Source organism: Anopheles gambiae, chromosome 2 (genome assembly GCF_943734735.2).
Source record: "Anopheles gambiae chromosome 2, idAnoGambNW_F1_1, whole genome shotgun sequence".
Taxonomy (NCBI): Eukaryota; Metazoa; Arthropoda; class Insecta; order Diptera; family Culicidae; genus Anopheles; species Anopheles gambiae.
The window spans coordinates 68,419,880-68,439,978 of record NC_064601.1 but is presented as its reverse complement, the minus strand read 5'-3'; the positions used below and the strand labels follow the sequence as shown (position 1 = coordinate 68,439,978).

The 20,099-nt window shown below is 36.0% G+C and overlaps 2 protein-coding genes across 3 annotated transcripts in view; both read right to left on the bottom strand.

The window, feature by feature from the left end:
- The window catches only part of LOC1275135 (G-protein coupled receptor dmsr-1), a 65,413-nt gene that overhangs the window by 42,691 nt on the left and 2,623 nt on the right, over positions 1-20,099 (bottom strand). The window lies entirely within an intron of this gene.
- On the bottom strand, positions 5,905-9,494 carry LOC1275133 (slit homolog 2 protein). The gene is made up of 2 exons (XM_314362.5): positions 9,310-9,494; positions 5,905-9,221 (listed from the first exon to the last, which is right to left on the bottom strand). The coding sequence occupies exons 1-2, from the start codon at positions 9,330-9,332 to the stop codon at positions 6,134-6,136; spliced, it is 3,111 nt and encodes a 1,036-aa protein (XP_314362.5). The 5' UTR covers positions 9,333-9,494; the 3' UTR covers positions 5,905-6,133.

The window sequence follows — 20,099 nt, the reverse complement described above, 5'->3', positions numbered from 1 at the left end:
ATAACACCTACGCATTTTTCAATGAATTCATCGTCTGAATCTCCTACGTATTTCTGCAAAACAAAAACAATTAATTTTCCGTGTCACATGTTAAGGTTTCACAGCAGATGCAAATATTCACAGGTAAAAAGCAAATTCGATATTGACAGCAGCAGAAAATGGTGTCCATGTGTGCTACATATGTATAATGAGATCGACTGCATAAGTTGCCATACATTTGAATACATTTGCATCATTTGGGAGTTTTGTAAAACAATTCAGAGTAACATATTTTCTCTTGATGTTAGATATCCCTTACACAAGGAAATCAATTTTTATTTAAGTTTTTTAATTAGTAGACAAAACATAAAATAATTTTTTTTTTTATTTTCACTCACAATGAGAAATACGTTGCACCTTGAAGCTGTCATAAAATTCAATTATTTTATAAAATTTAACGACTTATTTGAAAAGAACTAAACAAGTACAAGTTAACCATGATTATGATTGCAGGGGTTCAAAGAGAGAGAGAGAGAGAGAGAGAAAAAGAGAGAGAGAGAAAGAGAAAGAGAGAGAGAGAGAGAGAGAGAGAGAGAGAGTAAGTTGGTACATCTAAAATCTAAAAGGTCGTGGAAAGTGCTGAAAGAACCAGAGAATAAAACCATATTAGGAGACAATAGCACAATAAATGAAAATATACATGGTTTGGGCCGGTCTCGTAGTACAGTCGTCAACTCGTACGACTTAACAACATGCCCGTCATGGGTTCGATCCCCAAATAGACCGTGCCGCCATACGTAGGATTGACTATCCTGCTATGGGGGGTGAATCAATTAGTCACTGAAAGCCATGCACACAAGTGGGTACAGGCAGGCCTTGACCGACATCGGTTGTTGAGCCAAAGAAGAAGAGATACATGGTTATTCGAAACCTATTGAATTACAAAATGTATCCTCATATAATCCATTTTTAGCAAATACATTGCATTATCTTAAAAAACATAATCCACTTTAAAAAACGGTTTCTGGAAAATGTTATTTCTACATTATTTAAAGACTTCCATAGGTATGCGATAGAAGAAAAAAAAATATCCTTAATTAACTAATTATTAGTAAAGCATGTGTTTCGTATGGTACAGTTAATGCTGAAGCATTTCGTCCAATGAACGTTCTTCACATTTTCGAAAATCATATTAGAATCAGTGGCGGATTTAGAGTATCGCTTACCGTTAATTCACCACAGTGTTTAAAACCGTTATTCGCCACTTTCCTTTTTCTAGCCAACAAGCTGGCATTTCAACCTAGCACTGGAACAATATTCATCATCCGGGTTGTATCCATATGACAATTATATTCCATCATATTGGATTTCAGCATTTGGGTACATACAAAAATTTATTTTGAAATATCTTTTGTTTTCTGTTGTTTTTGTTTGAAATGAGTAATACTACTTCTAATAACTTTCAAAATAGTGCCTACGAATTTCTAACCTTTCTTGACAAAATATTTATACCTCAGCAAAACAAAACAAAAATATCCTTGATGAACTAACCTGATCGAGCTTAGCCCGAATCGGCGTTGTTTACATATTTATCATGTTGAAATAGTCTAGGCTACAAATCTTAGACTGTTTGGCGTGGTTTTATATGGTATGTTGACATGATTTCAGCTACCAATTGTCAAAATCCATATAAAAAACTGGCTAGTATCCAATCCAAACTGAGAAATCCACTCTAACTTTGTAACAATTAAGACAAACAGAAAAAGTGTATCTAAAAATCTGAGTAGATCTAGGAATAATTTTCAATGATAAACTTACTTCAAGCCCTCACATGGACAACATCATATCAAAGGTTGCAAAGAAATATGGGGTCATCAATAGGTTAGATAAAAATCTCAATTCCTTCGGAAACAGTTCTATTCTACAAATTATTAATTTTTGTTTATTACTGTAAACCCTCTTAAAATATGTTATGTGTATTTTCTGATGATTTTTAAATGCAATTTTTTAAAATATTTATTTCGAAGTGTCTTTATCATCTTATTACTACCCTTAATTCGTGTTTTCGTAAAAAGTCATGTAACAAAGCTTTTAAAAATTTGAAAAAAATACCAATATATTTTTGCACGACAATAGCATGAAAGCTGAGTTGCGCGCAAGGATTCTGGCTGCCAACCGGTGGAAGGAGAAAAAAAAACGATGTACGCCGACCTCACTGTCATGAAGCGTATCACGCTCGCCAGACTCTGGTGGGTTGGCCATGTTGTACGCATGGAAACGGACTATCCAACTTGTAAAATCTTTTTGGGCTGTCCACAAGAACAGAGGAAGCGTGGTAGGCCCAAACTGAGGTGTCAAGATCGCGTGGAGACGTCCGCCATTAAGGCCGGGATAACAGACTGGCAGACGAAGGCGCGAGACCGTGACCGGTTTCGGACACTTCTGAGGCAGGCCAAGACCGCAAAGCGGTTGTAGCGTCGGATCAGTAAGTAAGTAGGTCTGATAGTCAGTCTTTGATTAGGAGATAAGGTCCGGATGGGACAATTTAAATAAATACGAAATAGTGCGACCTTTATCAATTATTTTACTAGCGCATAAATGCATAAGATAAGTGCAATGAGTTAACAAGAGCGGATTTTTGGTATGCTTCCTTAAAATGTTATAGATTTCTGTTAGATTTCCTAGTTAAATATTCCTCTGATGCCGCCATTTTTCAATTACAGAAGATGTAAATTGTCGCTTAAAGTTCTCTAAGGTGGATGTATCAGTCTCATGAAACGTAACATTTAACCCATAATTTGCCCTATTGCACGACTAATAAGAAAACTGTCATTGACCTATTTGGGAATGATGCTGTACTTCAGATATGATATGTAAATGTAAAGTAATGAAGATGAAGCATTAAGATGAACAAAAGGGTACAAATACCTCTATTTTACCACAAATTTCAACAATTAAAAAAAAGTTGTAAAAGTATGATGGGGATTGTGAACATAATCTAGAAATTCAAACACTTTACTTTGACTTAGGGATTGGAATTCCTTACAGTATACCCTTCAAAAAAATTCTTTAAAGTTTAAAAAATATCTATTGTCTTCAAGCTTTTTTACAGTATACGCATGATCAAAAGAAACTCTCAAAGAACAATTATGTTCAACCAAGTGATCATATTATCAATGAAATGCTCATCTCTTTTTGATATTTCCACGATTGCAAGCACTCATTCAAATTAGATGATTAAAATTCCAGTCTTATAAATTTGTAACGTTAAATTCTCAAACGTGATTCGCGTCGAAAAATCTGTACAGGAATCGTATTTATCAAACACAAAGGACGGCGACGAAAGATGGAGCTGATGGATTTATTTCAATATTTTCTCATTCCAAGCGTTTAATAGGCTTTGGTACTTGAACAAGCAGCATGATATTTGAAGTTCAGTCAACTGAAACCCCATAACTCAAAGCCAGGCTTTATATATATATTTTTATTATCCCGTGCTTATAAGTGACTATCTGATTTCACATTCATTCTCTAGAGTAGTGACAGTCTTTTATACGATTTATGTATCTGTATTTGCATTAAAAAACGATTAACAGAATTCATTTTTATATCTTTACTTCACACAACCCGCGGTGGAGAAACGATTTTATTTGATGACATACCACCTAAACAATCCGAAACAGTTTTACTGAAAGTCTGATATTATATACAACTATTAACGCTATTCCTTTGTTTCGATCATTTTCAAACTTTTTATGCAGTTTATTTCAGACTTTCGCGTATACAAGATTCGTTGTTGGTAATTGAAATATGAGAACCGTCGTCTAATAAAACCAATATACAAACAATTCTTCCTTCTGAATAAAATGTATCTCTTAGTCGAGATATGATTCTAAAGTTCATTATTCTACTAACACACACTTCATGGCTCATTAATATTTAACTTCTTATAGGCTAGAGTCGAATTTTAGAAATGATACCTTTTATTCCACTTAATTAGAGGCATTAGGCATGATAAGTGCTTCCCACCAGGTGCGACTAATTTATCGCCCACAGATTTGTGTCTAATGATGTTTATACAGTTCCAAGTATTCGTTTAATGTCTTGTCACTAATTGGTGTCCAGTGTGGGCCGGACCGAGCTCTATAGGGAAAGTGATGTATAGAGTATGTATAGCCATCTTATTTGTTTGACCTTGCGCTGTATAAACTTATTACGAATACGCCTCTTCGAGCTTGCTAATACATACATACATCCCGTGAAGAAAGTGAAGCATTAATATATTTTCAGTTGTATGTTGTATTTCCTGCATATTGTCAACATTATAGTATATTTGATTCCTTATATTCTTCTCTTTCAAAAAGTAAACTACGTTTTCCTGTTTAGCATTTACTTCCCGTGAGCATAGTTTCCTGTTGAATATTGCCGCGAGAAGCTACTAACACCTATACACAATTCAAGCCATGCAGACATAAACCAAACACGCGTTCTCTGGATATCTCGCGAAAGGCTATCTCGTGAAAAAAAGGAAGATTTACGGTTTTATCTTCATACACACGACTCCATTAAGGAAAGATTTACGCATTCCATTTTGTAGTTGGTCGCATCAGAAATTGCTATAACCTCCGTAATATATTTCGTTTTTTTCCGCTGGATAATTGTAAAGTTTCAAACACGATGTTTAGATTCGCTATGTGAAAATGTAAATTGAAAAACGAAATCAATTTTAAATGTTGAATGAATTACAGTCTTTACTCGAATTACGCGGTTAATGCGTTTCGAAGACATTAGCGAAACTCAAATATCTGCTTGAGTCGAACTTCGCGATTTTATGCAGAATAACATAAATAAAGTATATTTTTTGGTTTGCGTGGACGGGGAGGGGATGGTGTACAATGAGCCAAGTTATTCATTCTTTTTATAGTTTTAAAATTGCAGTAACAAAGTGGGGTAAAAGGTAAATGAAATATTTGAATTTTCCAATTTATGTTTCAATTTTTGAAAACAGCGTATCTTGGAATCCCCGTGGAGCGAAAACACGGAACTCTGAGGCATACTGCACTTTTTAATTGTACAAGTTGATTTTTTGCACTAGCTTCTTTTTACACACCAAAACCAAGAAATGCTTTTGAAACCATATACTTGTATAAGACAAAAAAAAAACAAAAACTATTTGAATGCACGTGACTCTCAATTAAGATTGCGTCTTTTTGATACAACAGTTACTTGCAACAATTTTTAAAATCAATCTAAAATGTTACATTGTTCATATTTTTAAACAATGGAATATATAGAATGAATTTATTTCATAATAAGATCTCCTTCTTTTCTTAGTGCCTCACTTTATGTCTCACTTTATTTATTATTTCGTCTGAAGATAGGTTTGAGGAAGCTATGGCCACCATAGAAGACTGTGATTAATCTCTTTGAAGAGACGTTAAGCGAATGTTCTCGGGTAACTAACCCAATTATAAAGTACCCTTGCTTATAATCTACAGTTTTTTATCTTTACATTTCTGTTTAATTTGTTTTGTCGTATGGCAATCAAATGTTCTTGTTCTTATTTCACAATGAAATCTTTCAGTGTATGAGTACAACTAGAAAAGCAGTACAAAATAAGATGGAAAATTGATGTAAGAAGAATAATGTATACTTTGTTTTATTTTCTATTCGGAAGGAACGGCTTGGGCCGTTTAGACCATTGTTCACGGCCAAAATGATTTAATGATTTAGTAAGACGGCCAAAATGATTTAATAAAAATGCATCGTGGTGATTCATCACACTCTTTAACAAGGTATAAAAATATAACATGTTTCTTGCGCCAGACTTAAAATCATACCGAAAAACTACCAAAATCTTAAAAAAGCACATTCCGTTTTTTGTTAAACTTATATAACCATTCTCGTTACAAAATAACACACATATATTTCTGCAGTTTTGTTTTATTTTAAACCAGTTTAAATCTTTTACAAATATCGCGGCATTCTTTCATTTGCTATTCAAATTTATCTGTTATTCATATGTATATGATGTTATTTGCGATTTATGCAAAAGAAAGCAATTAAACCCAGCTTTTTGTTCATTATAATGTCTCAATTACAGACTATACAATGTCTACCCTTCTAGATTCTTACTATTTCGTCTATTTCATTTTCATGGGTCTAGTCCAAGAAGGCTTAACGATGGCAGCACTTCAAAGAAGAATTGATAATTAAAATCGCGTAGGGGATTGTTTTGAAGATAGAGACTTTCAAGCCGTGGAAAACTTCTTAAAAATTCTACCGATACCGTAAGTAACCCATTGTTGGACAAATCTAGGCTGGTTAATGTTGGTAGCAACATACCATCGGTTGTTAGATTTAACGATGGCACATCCAAAGAGGAAGCGTTGAAATGACTAAGCTTGTAGAACACACCTAGTTGTGTAAAATCAAACATAACTAGCGGATTATGAGCTACATTTAATGACTCCAGATGCTTAAAATCTTTGAGTTGTTCCATAGAAGAAAGCCGATTAGATGACAGGTCGATGTTAACCAGAGACGGTTCCACATTGGCCATTGCCAAAATGAGTGAGATGTTGTTGCGTGATGCCTTTAACTCAGTTAAAGCCGGTGTAACAATGAAAGAATCAATCATGTTGTCTGACATGTGAAGGAAACGCAGAGATTCATTAAGTTGTTTATAATTGTGCAATGGAAAGCTGGCGAAAGAATTGTTGGCGATACTCAAATGCGTCATTAAAACATTGTTCCGAAACAAATCGATCTCTAACTTACGCAACATATTATCTTGTAGAAAAACCTTCTCTAGATTGGACTGGTTGATAAATAAATCCCTGTCAAGTGATTGCAGCAGCATCCCATCAAGGCTAATGATTTGCAGGTTGATTAGGTTGGCAAACACATGTAACGGTAGCTGTGTCAGCTTATTGTAGCCTATATCCAGGATTTCCAAATTATCCAACCCCTCGAACGTACCTTCGGGAATCCATTCAATACAGTTATTTCTCAGGTTCAGTATCTTGAGGCTATGGAAAATGGCTAAATCTCCTGCCGCCAGCTGGCGAATATTGTTACCTTCCAGGTAAAGCTCATGCAACGAGCTATCGGAAGCAAAAGTATCCGGGTTCAAATGAGTGAGACGATTGAAGGACAAATCCAACACTGACAACATCCGAGAAGTGCGGAACAACCCTTTCGGAAGAATAGTTAGCTCGTTTTCGCGCAAATACACCTCCGATGAGTACACCGAACCAAACAACCAAAATGCTTCCGGCTCAATCTCTACGATGGAGCACCTTTCTAGGCTGATATATTTCATCAGCTTTGGTTCGGGTATAAATTTTTTACTGAGTCGCTGCAGGCGTACCTCGTTTAACGACAGTCGTTCTAGGTTCATGTTCCGTTGCAGAAATTGGTCTGGAATGTTTGCTATCGGATTGTTGGACAGATCGAGGTGTTTTAGCCGAGGTAGATTTTGTATTATCCTGACTGAAATCTTTTCAAGCCCATTGTCTCGCAGCGAAAGCTTCTCGAGCGCTTCCTGAGAAACAAATACATCTTCTGGTAAGCTGGTTATATCATTTCCGTTAAGATAAAGCTCATGAAGAGTTCGTATCCCGACAAATGTATCAGGGCCGATGTAGTTAATTGTGTTATTTGACAAGTTTAACACCTTTAGGTTAATCAGACCTTGGAAACTTTCATTCGACAACCGATGCAAATGATTATACGCCAACATCAAATGAGTTATATTAGACGAGCCGTTGAATTCTTCTCCCTGCAGCTCGCTCACTTGATTTCCTTCAAGGTTTAAGGTTTTGAGATGCTTTAAATTCTTCACAAACTCTATATTTGACAAAAGGTTAGCCTTGGCCTCAAGCGATTCAATGCTTTCTTGCTGTTTTTGAAAAATACGCGGTGGCATTGAGACCAGGTGATTATAGCTCAATTCTATAACACGTAGAATCGGACAATCCACAAAAGCATCTTCCTGTATCTCTATGAGGTTGTTTCGGTCGAGATACAATGCCTCTAGGATGGGAAGCTCGGCGAAAAACTTCGATGGAAAAGTTTCGATGAAATTGCTTGATAGGCGTATCTCCTTCACTTCCAGATTCTCAAGGAATAGCTCCTCTGGGACTGATTTTATTTTATTATTGCTTGCCGCAAATACCCGCAAATGTGTGAGCCCAGCCAGTAGCTCCACTGGTAGCTCTTCCAGATAGTTATCATTGAGTTCGATCAACGTCGTGTTGACCGCGTCATGAAACGTATCAGGCGCGATGCCACTAATGCGATTATTATTGAGCCATATGGCATCAAGATTTTCTAGCACAGTGAGCATGGCTCGATCAAAATAAGTGAGCAAATTATTTCGCAGATCTAGCGCAAATGGTTGAATCGACGGGAAAAACAGCAGCTGAAAATCTTCTATACGATTCCAACGCAAGTTAAGCTCTTCTAGGTTGCTTAGGTTTCGCAGTAAAATAGGCGAAATAAGTGTTAGGGAATTGTTACTGAGAGTTAATGTTCGTAAATCGCCTGTGTTGGAGAACAGATTTTCTGGTACATTCTCCAAACGATTACTATCCAGTTTGATAGACTCCACATCACTTAGTGAATCAAATACCGTTTCTGGCAAACTTTCAATAAAATTAGCTGATAAATCTAAATCCCGGATGTTTGGACAATATTGAAACACATTGGCTTCTAACGTTGTTATGCGATTGTTTGACACGATCAAGGATTCCATCAAAGTTAGATCACGAAACCATTCGGAAGCAACTGTTGTCAGGCCGATATCGATAAGCTTTAGTGTTCGTAGCGTATATAATCCATGGAAGATGGTTTGCGGCAGGGCCTGCAAAGGATTTTCTGCTATCATAATGGCGTCAACACGCTCTAGCCCGTGAAAAGCTCTCTCATGCAGAATGCATGTCTGCGTCCTGGTTAATTGAATATCAGTAACATTTGGAAGTGATGCAAAGACCAATTCGGGGACGTACTCCAGCACACTGTCTATGAATGAAACCGTGATATTCGATTTCCCGTCATACCCACTTATCGCCAGCTGGTATGTGGGTAGCTGACGGTCATTGAGTATCCGCACGGAAGCTCCGACAAATTTGCACCTTGCAACGTTGTGAACACAATTTAGAGTTGACGGTATAGTTGCACAATTTGACAGAACAAAGCTCCCGGTAATTACAACTGCGATCAGCATGGCCGTCCGTTGCCTGAATAGAAACAACACCACAGAAACAGAGGATTAAATTACAATTACCGAGAGTAGAGGTCGTGGAATCGCTGAAACTTGTTACTCACAGAAACACACCACAAAGTTCCATCCTGCACTGTGCGTTGTGGGGATTTATCGAAATAAAAAAAACCCTGGATGGGAGCTGTCCTATGCAAGCTACCCTAGGGCCTCGTTATTCTACTTGCGGCCTATTTTGCGAACAGTACCGGACACCTCACCATCACAGCAGATGCTTGGGGAATGAACGATCAGAGCATCCAAATTTGATAGCATTCCATCGAATCGCGAGCAAGCGATGTTAAAATAATCAACTCGGTTTTAATTTGCCCTTGACCTTAGGGGCCAAATGAGCAATTTTCGAGTAATGCCTGGTTCGAGGAATATTCTTCTCTAAACACTGATTACCGTGCGACAGAAAACGCTTTACCATTCAGAGGTTTTGTAAATTACATTATTCTACTTTTAAATTGTTGAGCAAATCACCTAAAGTTAATACAAATATTTAATTTAACATGATCTATGAATTGCTGTTTGATATTTACTGTGATATGCCGCATTTGAAGGATTGTTTTTGAAACTAATAACACATTAAATGTTCGTGCCTTTAATAACCGTTATCTCAGAATAGGTAGATTATATTATTTAAAACACGCTAAGTTTATGCTACGCTCAATGACTCAATCGCAGTGACGGGAGGAAGAGTGTGTACATATATTTTCGGTAAAAACAAATTCAAGAAATTCTGGAAGGGGATGATTCACGATCGTTAGTCAAGTATGTTATTATATTTTTCGAATTAAAATAAAGAACCATACTTTATATAGTATTAAAGTTCCTCCATATAAATTACATTGTTAAATCACATTCAGTTTGAAATATATTTAGTTAGAAAGGCACACTTAATTCACAAGTCAGTTCAAATGTAAAAGTACTCGCTGGAGCTGCATATATTCTACCCATCTACCCCTGATTATATGCTACTTTATTAGATTACATATTTACATTTAAATATACATAGGTTTAGATCGACTGCAGTTGTTGGGCTGAAAAAGAAGAAGACTTAGAGAAACCTTTGGACAACGCATCACTTTTACATTTATAAAAAAAAGTAAAAGAAAAGTTCATTCTTACGTAAGGCCTCCTGTTCCTGACCCCCCCCCCCCCCCCCCCCCCCCCCGGCTGTTATTTTATTGTGCAATTTGCTTCACACTTTTTTTCATCTTGCGAGGAATTTTGAAGAATGTAAATAATTGAAACTTCAAAAGTACCAGATATTAATATAATTAACGCTTACCTTTTCCTGTTGCTAAGGTCTAGATAAAATGTTGCGTAAAACAAACCAAAAGAAAAACAATGCCATTCTCCAGTTGGTAATAAAAACACAAAATTAGATTGTAAAGATATAACCAGACCCGGCAACCATTTGGCACTGTTTTTGTGTCCCTAACGAAACACTCGTAAACCAGTCCCCCGAGTACGTGGGATGGTATGTTGAGACCAATTTGAAAAATTCTCCAATGGCAGAATCACGGTTAAAGGCACGATCTGAAAAAATAAAATGTTCAAGCTCTGCCGTTCGATTTGGTCGCCAAGATTCGCTATGGCATTACTCTATTAAAAAAGAAACAGCAGTAAAAGCTGACACTGGTTACAAACGAGACGATTTTCTCGCCACCTTCACTCTCATAGATTTCTTGTGAAGCATCGTGATGACATGAAATCTAATTTGCGCTTTTTACCACATTCTTAACAGGATGAAGTCAACCCTGTGCAATTTAATCCCTAGAAAGAATCTTAATTGATGCAGAAGTAACGAGAAAGGATTTAAAAGTATGTCACTATTATACCTTTCTTTATATATTTTTTCTAATACCATCACCTTGTCTAAATTTGCAAAATTATCTGAACCGTTTAAACTTTAATAAAATAATTTTAAAATGTTAAAACATATGTAATGTAGCACACACTCAAAAGCACCGTGAGTCGTTACTAAAATTTCTATTAGAGTTTTTTGAAAACTCGTTCTACAAATTTGGTTTGCAAGTTCAAAACAAAAAACCTGTTAAAAAAATGTTTTTTTTTGTGTTTCTAAAATGAAATTCAACTATTATTCTTATAAAACTTATAAAACCTTTAAAACAAGTTATAAAAACACTTTCGAAAAATCCGAAAAAATAACATCTATAGTTTTGAAAGACAATGAGATCTAACGGTATGAAAAATGCATGCAGCGAAGCTTGAAAATATCGACATACATTTTTTTTTAAATCCATCCACCCTTTTTTATTTTTTCAATAAACAATAAAATTCTTCAAAGGCCACGGCTACAAGCTTCCCGCAAAAGATAACAAGCAGAGGGCTAAATAAAGCATACCAACTCACAGACAATATAAATGTTTGTTGACTACTAACCCAATCGATGAATACTTTTTAATTGAATCGTACAGAATAATAAAGTTTTTTAATTGAAACAACATACGTCATTGGTTACAAAAAGCACAGAAAGGGAAACCAGCCTCATGTTCCATCCTAAGTATCTCGGACCACTAGTTTTTGTCTAGCACTTGAGAAACTTATCTGAGATCGCAACATATTCAACCCTTTTCAGAAACGTAAACGCTTCAGCTTTTCACTGTTTGTAGTCCGAACAATCAACCAAGGACAATCGAGATGACATGCGTGTAGCTACCATTTTCTAGTCTGCTTCTTTTTCAAGCTCTTTTTATGCGATGAACAAACATCGACATCCAACGGTTAACCTAACACGATGGACAAGAATTTCGACCAGCAATTTAACCACCATCTTGCTATCCACGACGTAAAGCACCATCATACGCACTTCCGAGAATCTCACGGAAAAGGACGAGATCTGATAAAACTTTTAACCGAAACCGACTGCAAACGGGTTGAATGGAGTTTCCTGCATGTGGATTTTGTGTGGTTTCTGGGTGGATGAAGACATTAAGATCTCAAGCTTGGAAAACCGAAAACTCCTACCGTAAACACACCCAACCTACACGATAGAATAATTCGCTGCAAAACATAAATATTTAGGCTCCACCGATCAAGGATAAAAAATGACACGCAACCTGTATCTTTTAGACAGCTCTACAAAAGATGTGGTTTATTTAAAAACGAATAAAAGAAAACTTAGTATCACGTGCTAACATTGCATAAAACATGACGAAACAATGTGGAAAGAAAAAGTTTGATTTTGTCCATTTTCTCTTCCTCGTTTTTGAGGACCACGTTAAATGGGAAACATCTGCAAGAGGCGGTAGTAATCATAAAGCTGCCGTGCCCTTACTTATACATATAAACGAAAACAGTCCTATACAGATTTAGAGTCCATTGTCTTTTAGTTCTGTAGCAGCTTAAACCAACTGTTATGTGTCGAATATGGCAATATTGGCAAGTACCCGAAAATAATAAAGCATAGTTATGTGGTTGTTATGCGTATATGTGTAGCAGGAAAAATGTTGATTTCGTTGCTGTCAGATTCGTAAACATAAAAAAACGATTTAATTAGCGACTTTTTCCAAATAAAGCGTTAGAACCGAGCATTAAACCGTCAGAACATTGGTTCCCTTGCATAGAACAATATTTCGATGTGATAATGTCACTTTTTGCACCGTTTTCGAGCCCATGTTAACAATGTTAAGCCGTTATTGAATATTTTTACAACTTTTAGTAAACATTTGACGTCCAACTGCAATACTGAAGCCTACCTGAACCTTATTCAATCGTAACAATTGAAACCCTAAAGTTGATCCGTTTGCTTCATGGAGTTTGGTCTTTCATTTTTATCTTCACTTATAAAAATGATTAGAATTTATATGCCAACAGTTTTTAATTTTATATTCATCATTGACTATTCAATAAGTACACAATGAATTAAAATCAAGTTCTAAAATAATACGCGCAAAAAAATAACAACAAAGAAAAGGACCTGCAAAATAAAGACATACGTAAATATTTGAGAACGCAAATATTTAGTTACGATTGAGTTCAGATAACCATCAGCATTTTAGTTTAACTACTAAAAGTCAAGTCAAATGTTTGCTTGTAGTTAAATAATGTTCAAAATATGTATGCCTATATATAATGCCTATATAATATATATTAGACTCGAAAAAGGTGTATTAACTACATGTTTAATAAATATGTGAACAAAATAATGCTTCCGTTGTTTTATGTCATACAGACAGGTAACAAAAAAACTCAATCAGTTTGCTCAATTTCTAGTTAGCGAGAATGAACCAAATAATAGACTGATGATAAATTACTTATTTGCTAGATGGTAAAAACGAAACTCATGTTAGATGAGCATGTCCGTTGTCGCACTTCTACAAACTAATCAGTGAAAGGTGATTACATTAACATTAGTAATTCGGTTACTTGATTTGCTTTTTTCTAGGAGATAGTTCATCAGGCAAACCGTATTATATGTTCATTTGCTTTTCACTGTTCTTGCACAAATTGATCCCACCAGCAGTTTCATTACTGCACTCTCCGGTCCTTTATTGTGGGGTAGTGCTATTTTTCTTCACATTAGACTATATGAGGGCAGGATTTGGGATTGTTAGTTATCTGGTTAGTTAGTTAGTTATCTTGTTAGTTAGATCTGAAAAAGCTATTTTTAGTTATAGAACGTGCGTTGTTCTGATAACGAACGAAAACAAAGCTCCAGAATGTACCTTTCCGAGAATCATTTGTGGGATCATGGGCAAATTTCGAGTGGCTATACTGATGCTGTCACTTGCTATGTCCTCGTTAGATATTGGAAACTGTTGACGCATTCAACAATTATCCAACATGCATACCTTCTTGACTAATACTTCGTATTTAGTGGATAATGCTTCAAGATTACAATGATTAGGATGTTCATTTTTGGAATTGTTTGTCACGTATTTGGTTTCTCAAAAAGCTCTTCAAATTTAGTCATGATCCAACGAATCCTATGGTATAGAAAATTCAAGGTTTGGTATACTGACTGTTGTTACTACCATTTCTTTTTATCTGTATCTGTTTTATCATTTATATTTATAACTTTTGCATTTCTTATTCTATGGCACTGCAAGCGTTGTCGGCCAAGGCCTGCCTGTACTACTAGTGGGCTTAACTATCAGTGACTTATAATAAGACAATTATTGCATTTAACTTTGATTTTGATGATACTTTGAATTGTACGGCACATCCCATTCAATGGCATGTTAACCATAAAATTACAACAAGATTAATGCAAAACAATCTACAATATATTGTAATAACAAATGAGTAAATCAAGAGACAAATCATAGAGCATTAATTCCAATTACCAAATGGTAGACGATGAGATACTGCGTCCTATATTATATTATATGCGTCCTACCTATATTATAAAAACTTTTATTGTAAAAAATAAATGTTTTATAAATTTTCTTGTCATAAATTAATGAACGATAATAAACAAGGAATTTGAATTATCGAACATGGAATGAATATGGAATCGAATTATTCCTGGATGTCTTTGTACATAAAAACAGACAATACAGACTTTGTGTATATAAAAAAACCGGTCTAAACTTATATTCTCCTAGCTTTCCAACTTATTCCTCAATAAATCTAAAAGCATTTGCTCGTTTATAACAATAAAACAATAAAAAACTAATTCAACGAATGAAAGCAATACAGAGGAGTGTTTGCTCTTGGTAGGTATAATGTTACTCGATAGTTGTTTTTCATTTGTTACCTCTCCTAACCATAGCATAACTCTTCATTTCGGACCATGCACAAGTCATGAAACAAAACCTAACAAAAATAGCACACATTTTTGCAGGTGCGATACAGTTTCGACTGACAAACAACGTATACAATAGGGTGTATTTGTATCGCTTGCACAATAAGTGTGGTTTATGTAGTTTGTTTGCCATGATACCTACGTTATTTATTATTGCTATTATTTTATCACCTGTGTTTCGTATGTGTCTGGTGATAAAGCCAGTCTTTTGACCATACACATAATTAATTATTTATTTAGTTTATTACTACAGTCCTGTGGTATTGTAACACTCACTTTATTAAATAATACACTGAATTAAACAAATATCTGACTTATCCGTAAGAATTAGTAATCATGGATTAGTTATTAGAATTAGTTTGTTCGTAGTCATGCGTTCCGTATAATCACTGCCCATAAACAAATACCTAACGTGACCTTTTTCTACCAAATAATCCTTCAATTTGCGTCATGATCACAAACATTCTGCATCATCCGAATTTTATCTCGCAGCCAACGGGGCTAATGATTGAACGGTGTAGACAGCGGGAAGTATGCCATCGATTGCCGAACACTTGCTTCCACTCAACAATCAGCTCACTTTCACTCAGCATTGGCGAGAAGATGCTTGTTTGTAAAATCACTTTAGCCTCAGTAAGTAAGCTTTGGCACGAAAAAGAATTCGTCGAAAAAACTGCCGAATCTCGTCGAAGCGATACCGTAGGCCGAGGTCATGATTTGTTAACGAAACGTGACGAATGTTGTCAGTTTGTCGTTGGAGGGAAAGCCTCATGAATATTGAAGAAACAAAAACTTTCAACATCATGCCATAACTTCTGGCAGTATAAATATGCTTTTTGTTTGGATCGTGTTTTGAGTTAATGGGCTCTACCATTAAATTGAGTTTTTGTCAATAAAAAATACTTCGAACGATTAAGTTTTCATCACCCTGTTGCTGCTCAATTACCAAGGACATTGACTTAAATTAGGAAGCACAGAGTTCGACGTTTACTGTGTATGAAGGATTTTCTTTATTGTATTGCACTGTATATTTTAATCGTATTGTTAATTTGATTTATACCACAACTACAAAATAAAGCTTTCGTCGTGCTTTATCTGCATCACCAAGGAATTTGAGGAATGTAAACAAAATCGAATAGCACTGATAATTATATTTGATAGGACCTTATTTAACGAACCTGATTAGAAGGTAAATCTGATTTTATGAAATAAAGAAAAAAATATTTCAAAGAGCATCTTCAAAAGAGAACATCGATCGTTTATGCACCGTGTCCATAATATTATAACATTCAACACATCAGCCTCCTCCGATTGCTCAACTGAGAAGGTCAAGAACTTCACCCCAAATAAACATCTACGAAGGAACCCAAAGAAAGAAAATTGAATAATTAGATTGTGTGACTACAACAAGTAGATTAAAGTTCGCTTTCCTTTGGCCCGTCTGTGGGCTACTCAGACGAGAGTGGTCACTTTAACGCAAAGACAAAGAAACTTCTGCATGATGGCTTATACAGCTTAGCCGACCATTTTCTGGAAGTACTTCAACTAAAGCATCAATTTAAGCTGTTCGTTATCATTTTGCATTACTCGCACGTCCATCAGAGAACAGTTTAGGACAAAAGCATCAAGAATAGACGAAAAGCAATTGAAGAGTTTTGACGAACAGTGATACCTTACACAATAAACTCAATCCATCTCAATGATGAGGTTTGTCTCGACTTGAACTAAAATTTAATCTTTTCACTATCAATATTTATTGCGTTTGATTAGCTTTAGGCAAAATGTATTTAAAACAATTTGTTGCGGATTTGTCACCGATAGTCACTAGTGGTAATCGTATAATCAAACCGGTTATTTGGACAAATAAGAATAGTAAATGCATAAAACATTAGTTTCAAATAAATTATGCATACATCCGTTTTTATATATTCAGGAGTATATACATCCGTTTATAAATTTGAAAAAAAAACAGCACACAAGCATCAACAACCATTCTGGAGCAAAAATCATTTTGCATTAAAACCCGTAGTATTCGACAATTAAAGGGTGCTTGCACTACTATTCATGATTTTATTCATTAGATTGTGACACTTAAACCTTAATTACCCTTTGCCACAAAAAATACAACAAATAAATTGCACAAATTTGTTACCAAGTGATTCTAGTTTTTTTAGTAATAATTGATTGAATAATTTGGTAATAATTGAATTATTGAATGTTGCATATTTTTAATTTTATATTACCATTTATCAAACCTCGTCGTTTTTGTAGCAGCACTTTTCTACAAAAATCGCCGTTAGCAAAAAAACACCATTCATCTTAACTTATCAGTTTGCTACTGTTTATCACTCTATTCGGATTCCCTCACACATTTTTAGGGAATCCGTTTATTTGAGATGAGTAACTAGGATAATTCTGACCATTAGCAATTTGTATTGTAAACATACTATCATCCCAAAGTCAAAAACTAAGCGTACATTTATACTTGCTTCATATTGACCAAAATGTTGCATAACGAGTTTTATTTTATTATAATAATGTTTCCATTTTAAAAAATGGACAAAAAAATGACCTTATCCCCGTATCCGTTACGTAACGTTAAATGCACTAACAATAATCAATAACCCATGAGTCAGTAGACAAAATTTGACACATCTATCAGCCGAATTTTTACCGTGATGGTCAAAAAATTGAAGCAACTTTGTTCAGAAAAGTGCGCGATCAAAGAACGGCACCCTACCACGTTGAAAACGGACATCTCCAACATCTTGGCACTATTAGACAACAATCGGAGCATGGTTTCGAACTGCTGACAACTGCATCGCTGCGTTCGCTTGGCTGGGTGGTCGGTGCAGCGAGCCAAACAGTGAACATGTACCTGTAGAACTGGAACATACATGTCAAGGAGCAGATATCACGTTCACTGGTTTCGAAGCTGTCGGCAATGCCCCACAATTCGAAGCGATCATTTGTGGAGATGAAGTGGCTGAATATTGATGTGGTATCCTAAATAGCGAACCGGCCCAACTTCCGCCAGCTGGTCCTCCCATCGAGAATGTCTGAACCAATTTGAAGCGTAAGATCTACACCAACAATTTAGTCGCGAAAACTGAGGAGGAGTTGATAAGGAGTCTCAAAACGAGGATAGAACTCATAACCATGTCTACACGCATGTCTTCGTTCGCCATGGCGAAATTTCCGAATAACTGCCGGAAGTCATAGATTTTTTAGCAGATAAGCTCGAATAACTGCCTTTCATGGGAAATTTACCGTATCTGTCTTAGTTTTATTTATCGACATCCAAAAAAAAGTCATTTTTTTAAGCAACCGTTGGGTCAAAGCAATGTTATTCATTTATTTACACATGCAAGCATACGAATTTGCTTTTATTTACATTTAGGTACATTAAGGTACGCGAAAGAAAATCACGCTAACATAATCTTGAGATTTCGTAACTCCAAATCTACAGTAAAAGCAAACTACACACAAAGCAAACATCATATCTCACCCACTCCAACCAGCATCTTATCGCTCGGAAAAGATTGATGTAATTGGCGTACCACCGATCGGACGACCGAATGTAAACCTCGCAAGGTTTAGCAACAGTTCGTGGATAGATTACGATACATGTGAGCGGGTTGATGACCAATTGTATCACCTACTTCCCAACGGACTGACCAAAGTTGAGGGATTATGGATTGGCGTTCCTCACTTCCAACCTCTCGCCTCTGGCTCGACGACCACTTGTGGCCTTCGGGCGATTATTTGATAAAGGATACGGCTACAAAAGTCAATATCCGGCAAATGTTGGTTTTGGCACAGCTTTCGTACCGGAAAATGACGAAGCTTTTCCCATTTTTCACGCTCAGATGGCGGAAAGAACGGCTTAATGGTCAGAGTTGGTAGGTGTACCCTGAACACGCCAACACCATATGTGGTTTGGGCCTATGTGTAGCTTTTTTGGGTGCCTTATTGTGAACCGTTCGACAGGATGTGTATCAATGGGAATCCGCTGAAAGAAAGAGCGATAAAATCCATCTCATCATCAAAAAGCATACAGGCGATACCACGCCTCAATGGCAACCAGTTGTTCTAGGCTTCAAGAAGTGTCCTCCATCTTTTCAGTGTTTTGTCATCTACGATGTTTCTGTTTATATTTTGTTAAGAATTATTATGCATTTCAAATAATGTATCCTCACTAGCGTATCATCTAACTTAATTTTTAATTGTAGCTACTGATTTTTTTATGATGAATGCATTTGAAGTAAATGAAAATGAGTTACATTTTTCACATTATACACTGTTATTACACTTTCTGTTCCTTGTGGAAAATAGCCGTGCTGAATGCTTGACGACAAGACTATGTTATGTTCTTCCCTTAGGAATTCATACGAGGGCAAGCAGTACAGAGGTGACAGTTTGTGACATACATTTTATTCCGTACTAGACCATCTGGTATTCAAACAGACCGACGTCAAAACCACACAATGATTCTTGTGTCATATGAATTGTATATCTGTTGCATACTGTATCCCAGCTCAAGATACAACAATTCGAAGTTCTTGAACTGTCACACGGTTCCATATTCGGTTCAGGAAATATAGCAAAAAAAAGAAATACATAAAGTGCTGTTTTCTTACATAAGCTCAAACGCAAACAATGTTTGTCAGCAGAGGCATTCACGATGAATGAGAATAAAAATATCAGCAATGTAAACTTTATAACTGTTTACCTTCTCAGCTTTAACACCAATCCACCTTGCCGGATCCATTATTCCTGGTTTTGTCTACCCACATGTAGCTGGCTACATTGGTAGCATACGCCCGCTCATAAATCTGATTCGCTAGTAACGCGATACGTTCCCCACGAACATCTGTTGGTACGGAAGCTTTTCAATTCTTCGTACTAATAAATTCGGACGGCGTCAACAACATGATCGAAAATGACTTTCACTGTAACACCTACTGTTCACCTTTTGGCAGTCCAATTCCACATCAATGAACCGATTGCACCAAGGATGTACAATTCTGGCTTAACGTAGTGCTTCCAACTTACTTTGAACTCTTATCAACCATA

What these genes read in the sequence shown, in the direction of transcription:
- LOC1275133 (XM_314362.5), bottom strand. Translation starts at nt 9,332, where the DNA reads ATGGAACTTTGTGGTGTGTTTCT. An exon ending in GAACTTTGTGGTGTGTTTCT is followed by an intron (nt 9,222 to 9,309) that starts GTGAGTAACAAG and finishes GTTTCTATTCAG; the next exon opens with GCAACGGACGGCCATGCTGA.